Here is a 10,645-nt window from a genome sequence, read left to right as displayed (position 1 = left end):
TTTTCCTTTCCCTTCCCTTTCCCTCCCCTCCCCTCCCCTCCCCTCCCCTCCCCTCCCCTTTTTTTAAAAAGAAAGAACAAAAAAGAAAACCACCTAATTTCTGGATGTTACTTCTTTGTGAATTAATAGAAGTATGCATCATTGCTTGGTATCTTACTGTGCAAAATCCTTGTTTCCCATTAAAAGCTTCAAGGGTTCACTGTAATTACTTGACAAAAAAAGAAATCAGATATGTTTTTAAAGCTATTTATAAATATTTTCACATGCATAGGCTTGTATCTTGGAAATTCATAGTAGACTGTTCAGGGGTTGTAAAACATAAAGAGATTTTTACACATCAATTCTTTTAAATTTTTAAAAGCTCATATGCATTTATTTCAGGTGGGACAGCATCCAGGCAGAAAGGATTTCTGGGATGCATTCGTTCGTTACAGTTGAATGGAATGGCCCTTGACCTGGAAGAGAGAGCAAAGATAACGCCAGGAGTTGAACCAGGCTGTCCTGGACATTGTAGCAGCTATGGTAACCTGTGTCACAATGGTGGAAAATGTAGAGAGAAATACAGTGGATTCTCCTGTGACTGCACTTTCTCTGCTTATGCTGGGCCATTCTGTAAGAAAGGCAAGCATGTCTTTTAACTTTATCAGTTATTGAAAATAGGACTATACAGTCCAGAACAAGATCCTTACAGCCCTTTAAAGATATGTTTAAATGCTTGCAAGATATTTCTGTTTTACTTAACATAGAGAAACATTCAGCTGAATTTGTTCAGTAAGTGTAAGTTGTGTTAAACACTGTCTTCCAGAGATATGTTAAACATATACTATTTAAAGCAGGAACCACATTACCTGAGAGAATCAGCATCTTTCCTTTAATGTTATGCAACTCCTTTGATTCTTTTATATGATACTAAATCTAGGAACTATGTCTTTATGAATAAACTTTTGGATTTCTGTCTTTCAAGTCTTAATCTCAAAATTAAGTCTAAATTTGGAAAACAAACCAAGCAATAGAAGAACCTTAAACTTCTTTATACTGTAAGAAGAAAGTGAGATCATCAGAAACAGGACTGAGCCCATGTTTTCAGCTGTTTTAAAGGCATTCTTTGGTGATAGTGTCATACTGGTAGATGATCACAAGTCATCAAGTTTGCATTTTAAGAACATAATTTTATCTAGAACTTTTGATATTTGCATATAATTATGAGCTGCTAAGAATTACTTGCTTCCTCCACGTATTAAATGCATTCTGCAAAGTACTCAGTGGCTTAAATGCCCTAACTCCATGTTCCTCTAAATTAGTGAGCACAACATCTGTCCAGCCACCACTGCCACCACAAGAATAAAGGACTCCACATGTGAAGTCCTCCGATATCTATCGCTGTGAAGCTAATGCTACTGAGTGAGGAATGATACTTTCCTCCTCCCCAGCAAACGGCTGAAGAGACTAATGGTCACACTCCATGTTTATTATTCTGCAGGGGCAGAGCGTCTCCTGTTACTGAAAGCGTGGGATGACCTATAGTAATAACTTTCAGTCACCTTCTGTCAAAGATACTGAGCCAGATTACAGAAATTTCCAGAAATTTTTCTGAATTGTGGAGTTTGTCTGTGAACAAACAGGATAGTCTAAGACAGTTACTTTTACCAGAAAATGGCTGTGAGATATCACAGAGATACAAAAGCCCTCTATGAGTGATTCACCCATAAGACGACCATAACCCAGTTTGTATTCTCTTTTTCTTTCTCCCACCTGACCAGTCCCTTTTCCCACATATGTGTTTCAGGTGTGGCCAAGCTTAATCAATATGTTAGGATTCAAGCTGCTGCACCCATTTCTCTGTAGGAGCAGTACACATACAAGACAGGACATATTGGGCTTGAGGACATGGATAAACAAACAGGAAAAAAGCAGAAAGCATGTTTAAAACTAGACAAAAAGAAGCACTTTTTCATGCAATGGATATTTAAGACACATGTCTAACTGGGCTTTTGCTCTAGCCCAGGTTGGGTCTTATTTTATAGTTCTAGAGACTAGTTCCATTTATATTTCTTTTTCATCTTTATCACAAAATTAAGAATACATTTTATTTTGTTCTGTGGCAGAAGGAAAAAAAAAAGAGCTTTAGTCTTGTTTTGCATGATATTTAAAAACTGAATTATTTTTTGTTTCAGAGATCTCTGCCTATTTTGGGACTGGCACTTCTGTGACATACAATTTTCAAGAATACTATACCTTAGCTAAAAATTCCAGTTCTCATGCTTCTTCTTTCTATGCTGACATGACACTGAACAGGGAAGCAATTACGTTTGCCTTCCGAACAACACGCACACCAAGTTTACTGCTTTATGTCAGCTCCTTCTACAAGGAATACCTCTCGGTCATTCTCACCAGAAACGGTGAGTGTTCAGATAGGCCGTCTGGAAACCCTAATAGACGTCATAGCTGCCAACTCAGATTCACTCTGATTCCCATACCTGAATCATAAACTAAGCATTGGCCTGTTGTTGCTTTAAATGGTATATTTATTTTTCAGCTGCACCAAGCAATGCTTTCCACATGAAGAACACTTCTCCTACTGTAATTTCAACTTTTACTACTGTTTTCTTTTTATCATGTTGGCAAAAATACTTATTTCTGGAAATCCTTTAGAAATGAAATAAAACATTTCAAATTAAATTCTTTTTTAAAGTACTGAAATGAAAATCAAAATGTATCTGATCTGTCTGCTATTCACACAGCATATTAACTCACATCCTCATGATAAATAATGAAATAGACTACTTTTTGAAAGTATATTATCCATTTTCCAAATTAATCAGAGGTCCTTTTATCCAACTAATTTCATAAGCTACTTATATACCTATGAAACTACACATATATACCTGTGAAAATACACATAACGTAGTTGATGTTTCTGTTTAAGCTGAACATTAAATGTGTTGGATCTTTTTTATTCTTTCTTCTATGTTTTGATTTTTTTTTTTTTTTAATTAAAATACACCACAGACTGAGTTGAATCTTTGGGTTTATTAAAGACTCTTTGCAGTCACAGTGGTTCTGTGACCAAAGAAGGTTCTGTGCATTCCTGGATGTAGAATAACTGTGGTATCCTCCCCATCGTGTGAGATGGAACATGACTGGCCTGGGTCTGGCCTGGGCCTTGCTTTCCAAAGGATGAGTAGAAAGTCCATCTACAGCTGGGAGGGACACTCTGACAAGGAAATCACACTGCCTCTCTGTTTGGCTGTGAAAGAGTCTCTGTGTGATTATATGCATACAGACAGTATGCTGGGAGTTAACAAGAAGAAATGGAAAGTGAGCTAGAAATTATTAACTGCATCCTACTGAATTGTCAACTGGTCAGAGGTTTACAGGTCCAGACTCTGTAAACATTATTCAAGAACAGTACTTGTAAGGTACTGAGTTTTATTTGAGAAGTCACATTGATAGGAGCTACCAGACCAAGTCTTTCTCAGCTGAATTATAAAAGCACTTACTAAAATTTCAGCACAGATTTTAACGCATTATTCAGATTTGTGACAGTTTATGGCTATCTTTGCCACTACATCCTACTTCCAACATTGCTATTACTTTTCCTGTTGCGTTCTTTCATTTCTCACTTATGTCAATTTCTTGTACTTAATTCCTTAAATAAACCAAACATTTGTTTTGGTCTTCAAATGCACCCGTGAAGCCGAAGGCGTTGTATGTGATCTACACTGCCTATTATGTGTGTAGTGTACTATACCTTTTGCTCTATTTATCCCTGCAGGAAGTTTACAGATCAGGTACAAGCTGGATAGCCATCAAGATCCTGATGTCTTCAGCATCAATATTAAAAGCATGGCTGACGGACAACTGCAACACATGAAGATTAACAGAGAGGAGGAAATGCTTTTTGTAGAGGTAATTCAGTTAGACAAAAAAAAAAAAAAAAAAAAAAGTGGATTATCATAAAAAGTAGAAGATCCAAAGCAAAATGAAGTAAATAGTTACAAGGTAATTACCCCCAAATAAACTGTGTTTTAATATTTCAAATGAATAAAGCAAAAGCAGACTCATGATGCACAGTGAAAGTCTACGTTAGACAATCTCTTTGGTGTTCATTTGGTCTATTTCAAAAGGTCAATACTTCATTATTTTGTATGAAAATAAAATGAATTGTTTGATGGTTAAATTTTCACAATTTTTGAAATGTGTATGATTGCTGTCATTTGTTTTGGGCCTTGCATATTGTTTTTTGTTTCAAATTACGCATCAAACTACAGTACAAATATATTACCATCTAGATAATAATTTAAGCCTATTTGTCTAATTTTCTTTGGTCCCTTTTACATCAAAGGAATGTGACTATTAAGGAAAATATTTTTGTTATTTTTTGTGGAAATTTGATGATAAAAGAGAAATATTTGATTTGTTAATAGTAGATACTAGCATGTAAAGAAGTCTTCATTTTTTAAAATAAAATTTTAAAAACCTAGATATTACAAGTTAGTATTCTGAGGCTAGAGTTGAGTTTGCTTAATTATGCATTAGTAAAAGCCTTGAAGGCAAGTAGTTCTAGAGGTACCCTGGGGGGCAGAGCATTTACAGTGTAATATTTGATCTTTATGAACTAAATGTTGAGTGCCTTTTTTTAATGAAAAGAGCCTTTTTGATGTTTTTGAAGGTTTACCATTTTTATTCATCTTGTAGATAAAAAAGAAAGAATCAGCCAAATCAATAAGATAAATAAAGGCTTATTAATTGGAATGCTTAAGAAGTATCACAGCTATAATCAGTGATCTGAGGAAGCTGATCATCTATTTCCTGATTAGTTTTTATGCTACAACTAACAAATGCTTCCCTCAGCTCCTTTTATTTTTAACCTTGATCTTATCTGCTTTTTTGCAAAATTTGACTAATATCTGTTCCATTATTCTAATTTGTTCTTCACCATGCCATTCTGCAGGTTAACCAGAATGAAAGAATGAAGTTTATTCTGTCTTCAGGCACAGAATTCAATGCAATCAAGTCTCTCACACTTGGCAAGATTTTAGGTAAGTGGAACACCACAGAGTTTTCTAAAACGTAGATCAAAATGTCATCATGGCACATAAAAAATAATAACCCTAATCTCATTGAGAGACATTTGTTGTCTTGGATTTAATTAGACACTGAGTCACAATCAAGGTAGAAACTTCAGTCTTGTTGAAATACAAATATAATCATGGGTAAGTACTTCCTGAAAAATGATCAAGTGGGTTCCATTAAAAATAATTTCACACTCTCTCTCTCATTTTATAATCAAGCATTATGAAACACTACTTGTATTTTACTCTCAGGAAAAAATAAACCACTGTGAAATCACACACAAAGACCATAGAATACTATTAATCATGTACTGTATTTGAAAAAATTTCTGTGATTAGATTTTGATGTAAACAGTTAGGGATAAGGTAATGTAAGCAAAAACTTTGTTGGAGTTACTTTTTAAAAACAAGTTAAGCTATGACAAAATATTTTGTCTAGCAATGATTCCACAAAAGCTGTCTGTTTCTCTGTAGTAATGTTCAAAATGAAATTTACCTATCTACAATTACCATTTTGTCAATTTTGTTAAAATAAAATAGTCTGAACTAAAATTTTCAAGATCTTAACTATTTTCATGTTCATCACATTGCAAAAACTCAGTGATAGAGGAAGATGTGATGCTGGTGAAAAGTTAAAGGATATTTCTCTTCCTTCTGAAGTAATTTAAAGTCTGTGTTGCTACATTCTTATATCAAGTAAAGGTCCATTTTTGCATTCTTCCTCTAATAGCACTTTTTGTCACAACAATATGAAAACAGAGCTGGTATAGTTTGTGATATATAGTAACTAAGGCTACACTGACCTTTTCACCATTTTGTAGTTAAACTGATTATTTTCACCTTTTCACAAGTGGTCTTGGGCTAAGCGTAGAATTAACAGGTTTACCAAAATATGGAATATTGGAAAAGATTATATCTAAGTTTATAGATCTTAAATGTTTATAATTTCATATGGCAGACAGGTTATCACCATTACTGAAAGCAATTCTGTTTATTTTTAATAAAAACAATTTTTAACAGAAATTATGAACCATGTTCCAAAACAAGGTCTGGGAAATGAACTGCCTCCTTCTCTAACTCTTCGGTGCTGAAACATTTTACCAGTAAATTGCCTGCAAAGGAGTGATGGTTTCCCATTCTTTAAAAATCTTTTTAAGTAAGCTAAAGTGTTAACAAAGGCTTTTTGTAGAAATAAATTCAGAAAACTGTGATATGTGACATAGAAGAAATTGAATTTTCATCTCAGCTTAATATAGACGATATATTATTTTATCTTGCTCCCCCAGGCTTATATGAACTATTTACATGTTTTATATAATACCTACCCTAAACCAGAAGATCGAAGAAGTGTTTTCTTCACATTCAGTTGTATGTGGTTTAGTTTAGAGGAATTTTATTACTATGTACCTGAGATGGCCCTACAGGATCCATATATCTACAACTTTTTGTATAGTACCTTTGGAAATAACATAACAGCTTTGGTAAATCAATGTTTCTCCCATTGTAACAGACCCAGAAATACTGTCCTGGCTATGACAGTAGAAAACACTGTTTTCCCAAAGAATCTCCTACTGAGAAGCAAAGCATTATCTGAAATAGTCCATTTGTGGGTGGGAGGCAGTAAGTCTCCACCAGTTTCTGTCTGGTGGAGACCTCTATCTACATTCAAATGATGTAAATCCAAAACAAAATGTGTATGAAATCAGTTTTCTACTCCATTTTCAGTAAAAATTAAAGTTTAATTTTTTCTGTCAGACGTATGTGTGCATACACGCACACACAGATACACACAAAAGTCAGTTCCAAATGCGCCCTCTCCTATATGTAATCTCAGCCAGAAAAAAGGACTTCATGAAATCTTCAGTTCAATTTCACAACAGAGAAGCATAATTAAGATGATTTCTGACTTATTAATGTTTAGAAAAGTAAACATGCAAGGACATTAATTGAGAGTGATTTGAATGTGATGTTTCAAGTGTAATTAATTTAATAAGCTGGTGTATAAGATCATAGAATGGTTTGAATTGGAAGGCACCTTAAAAGATCATCTAGTTCCAACCCCCATGCCATGGGCGGGGACAACTTTCACTAGATCAGACTGCTCAAAGCCTCATGCAACCTGACCTTGAACACTTCCAGTGATGGGGAATCCACAACTTTTAGGGGCAACCTGTTCCAGTGTCTCACCACCATCAAAAAAAAAAAAAAAAAAAAAAAAAAAAATCTTTATGTTTAATCTAAATCTACCCTCTTTCATTTTGAAACCGTTACCCCTTGTCCTGTCATACAGACCCATCTTTCTTTATATATTGAAAGGTTGCAATAAGATCTCCCCAGAGCCTTCTCCTCTGCAGGCTGAACAACCCAAACTCTCTCAGCCATTCTTCATAGGAGAAGCCTATGGTCCAGCCTTCTGACCATGTTTGTGGCCCTCCTCTAGACCTGCTCTAACAGGTTCATGTCTGTCTTTTGCTGGGAACCCCAAAGTTGGGTGCAGTACTCCAGGTGAGGTCTCACGAGAGCAGAGTAGAAAAAGGGGAGGATGACCTCCCTCAACCTGCTGGCCATGCTTCTTTTTGTGCAGCCCAGGATACAATTGGCTTTCTGGGCTGCAAGTGCACATTGCCAGCTCATATTCAATTTTTCATCCACCAGTATCCCCAAGTCCTTCTCCACACAGCTGCTCTCAATCCATTCATCCCGCAGTCTATATTGACACTGGGGATTGCCCTGATGCAGGTACAGGACCTTGCACTTGGCCTTGTTGAACTTCATGAGGTTCACATTGGCCTACTCCTCAAGCCTGTCCTGGTCCCTCTGGATGGCACCCCTTCCCTCTAGTGAATCAACTACACCACTCAGCTTAGTGTCATCCACAAACTTGCTGAGGATGCACTCAATCCTACTGTCTATGCCATTAATAAAGATACTGAATAGTACTGGTCCCAGTGTGGACCCCTGAGGGACACCACTTCAGTAAAATTGAGTTGCTCCATGCAACTATTTGGATAAGGCCATCCAGCTAATTCCTTATCCATCAAACAGATGGCTGTGGTTTTCAATTCTGAGAGTGTTATCTAGAATAGGTGAAAGAATAATTTTGAATATATAATAAAATGTATACAGTGATAATTGTTTTAATAACAAATGCTTAAAATGTATTAAATAATGAAATTTAAAGATCATATTTATAGACTTCAAAAAAATCATAATTATTGTTTAGTTGTGATTGTTTGGAAGAGTCTTAATGTAGCTGATCTGTTTTCTTACTGGAAAAATAACTAAGAAGCTCTAACATGAACAGAAATGTATATTACTTTTGAAATGTAGATTTTTCTTTATAGAACTCACAGTCCAGAAAAGAACTGGTATGTAGATATGCACAGAGAATGGAAAAGAGAATGATTGTTTATGCATAACTTTAAAGCAAGCGTAGTAGCTGAAATATAAACTACTAGAAGAAAATTGTTTAAAATATTTCAAAAACCCACAAATTGATGATAAAACTGAATAAGGAATTTATAATGTTTTGAAGGGTAGTAGTCTATTGCAGTCACACTCACATAAAGGTAATACTGCAATGACCAGTAAAGAATTAAACATTTTGTTATCTTTGTTATGAAAATCCATATTAAATCTTACATCAATTTACTTAAAAATGAAATGCCCATTTTTAAGCAAATAGCAGTTTCTTTAGATCAGGACTAATATTGTCTCTTCCAAAGAAACCACACTGTTATAAAAGTTCAGAGGTGGGAATTTCTTCAGTTATATAATGGTTTTTCATCATCACAGTAGTGTCAAGCATGGAGTTACAATGACCTGTGGGGGCACTCAGCCCAATTTGGCTCAGTTTACAGAATCTGTCCTGAAGAAAACGTGTTATACTTCTCTCCCTTTCAAAGGAGAGATGCTGTTGAAGAGCTGCTGTTTCTTTTATAAATCTGACTGCTTTGGGTCCTGATTCCTGTGAAGTCATGTCTAGAGATGGAAGGAGACTTTGTGAAGGCTGTGGAAAAAAAGTCATGAGTGTAGTGAAGAGGTCTAAACAGGAGGAGTAACGAAATATGAATTAATGTGTTTCTTGTACTTTGAAATGTTGTTCAGGAAAACCCCACAAGTTTTAAAGTAGGCCAGAAAGCTACTGTTTCTAAGAATTTTCTTCAGTTGGAGAAGTACTTGTCTGAGCTCTTCTGCAGTTGTGCATAGCTCAGTTTTTTGTTGAAAGCAAATCTGAGAGTTAGCTGCTGAACTAGTTTTGAATTCCCAAGAAAAAAAATATCAGTGTTCTTCCTCACTTCCCAGAACCTAAGCCTTCCAATGTAAAGACTTCTGAATTTATGGTATGCAACATTGTGACAAAATAGTCAGAGAGCTAGGCTGTGTTGGGGCTCAGCAAAATATGTGAAGGTTAAGTTGTGAGGGAAAAGAGAAGTAGTGCACTCAGCCACAGATTTCACAGGGTACAAGCCAAAGGACTCCTATGTTTTTGTTTTCCTTCTAAGAAGAGACTTTCTCTTAAAACACCCCACACTGTAAGAAGGCTGTAGAAACCTCTTTTATTACAACAACCCACTGAGGAAGTAATTTACTTCCGCTGAGTAAATTTGCCCAGGACAAAACTTCCTAGCTTGCCCCAGGGTGAGAGTGGGCAGCTGTGGGCATTGTTTTTCTTCAGTGAGAGTTGTTAACCTTTCCATGCCAACTGAGACAAAGATAGGCTTTCAGCAAGATTTACTTAGGTCTGATTTATATACAAAGTTTCACCAGCTTAAGAGAATGTGTGCTTTTAAGCGAATTCACTTAAACAAAGGCATCGCACTGAATATGGACATCTCTAACAATGTAGAAATTGGTTATTTCAGTAGTAAATAAAAAAAAAAAATTCACTAGACTCTTAATAAGAAGGTCTAAGTTAAACCAGTAAAATGTTTTGTACCCACATTTGAAATGGAAAATCTTTGTATTCAAACTATTTCATTCTATTTCTAGTGAAATTGTCCTTTCTTATATTGGTTTATTTGTCTCTGAAACTATAATATTGTATAATTCAGTTCTGTCTTTATGGCAATATCTTTGAGGATAATTAATAATTGCACAGCTTACTTATGAGCTCTAATTTTTATAGTGTTATTGATAAAGGAATAATGGAATTGCAAAACTTTCACTGTGTTCCACTGATATATAAAAATATAGTGATAATTCAAATTGTTAGTTTGAAAATCAGCCTTTTAAAACAATAATGTCTAGGTACTCCCAAAAAAGTGCTGCAGTGAAACATATGCTAAATAATAGTTGCTTTAAAAATGTCCATTTGTTTTTATGCAGCTTTTTCTACTATATGGATTTGGGAACTCATACAGTAATAAAATAGTAAATTTCAGTCTTTTAAAGTTGGTTTAGAAAAGCCTTTGATATGTCTGTTAGTGTAAAATATGCATTTTATGCAGCTCCCACAATTTAAGTACATATAATTGTACTCCAGCAAATTTATATGAAACATTTTTTTTAAATTTTTTTTTTCATCGGATTTTTAATTTAGTCAGCCAAGCTTGTCAAGGCTTACTTCC

At 35.1% G+C, this 10,645-nt stretch overlaps 1 protein-coding gene across 1 annotated transcript in view; it reads left to right on the top strand.

The window, feature by feature from the left end:
- Positions 1 to 10,645, top strand: part of CNTNAP4 (contactin associated protein-like 4) — a 217,082-nt gene that overhangs the window by 197,289 nt on the left and 9,148 nt on the right. The window contains exons 18-21 of the mRNA XM_009328202.1: positions 382 to 621; positions 2,175 to 2,399; positions 3,776 to 3,909; positions 4,955 to 5,042. Coding sequence (XP_009326477.1) covers positions 382 to 621; positions 2,175 to 2,399; positions 3,776 to 3,909; positions 4,955 to 5,042 — 687 coding nt within the window. The remainder of the gene's footprint in view (positions 1 to 381; positions 622 to 2,174; positions 2,400 to 3,775; positions 3,910 to 4,954; positions 5,043 to 10,645) is intronic.

The sequence above is a fragment of the Pygoscelis adeliae genome, unplaced genomic scaffold, assembly GCF_000699105.1.
Source record: "Pygoscelis adeliae isolate BGI_AS28 unplaced genomic scaffold, ASM69910v1 Scaffold45, whole genome shotgun sequence".
Taxonomy (NCBI): domain Eukaryota; kingdom Metazoa; phylum Chordata; class Aves; order Sphenisciformes; family Spheniscidae; genus Pygoscelis; species Pygoscelis adeliae.
Note: the sequence above shows the minus strand (reverse complement) of the source record. Positions and strands in the feature narration are given on the sequence as shown.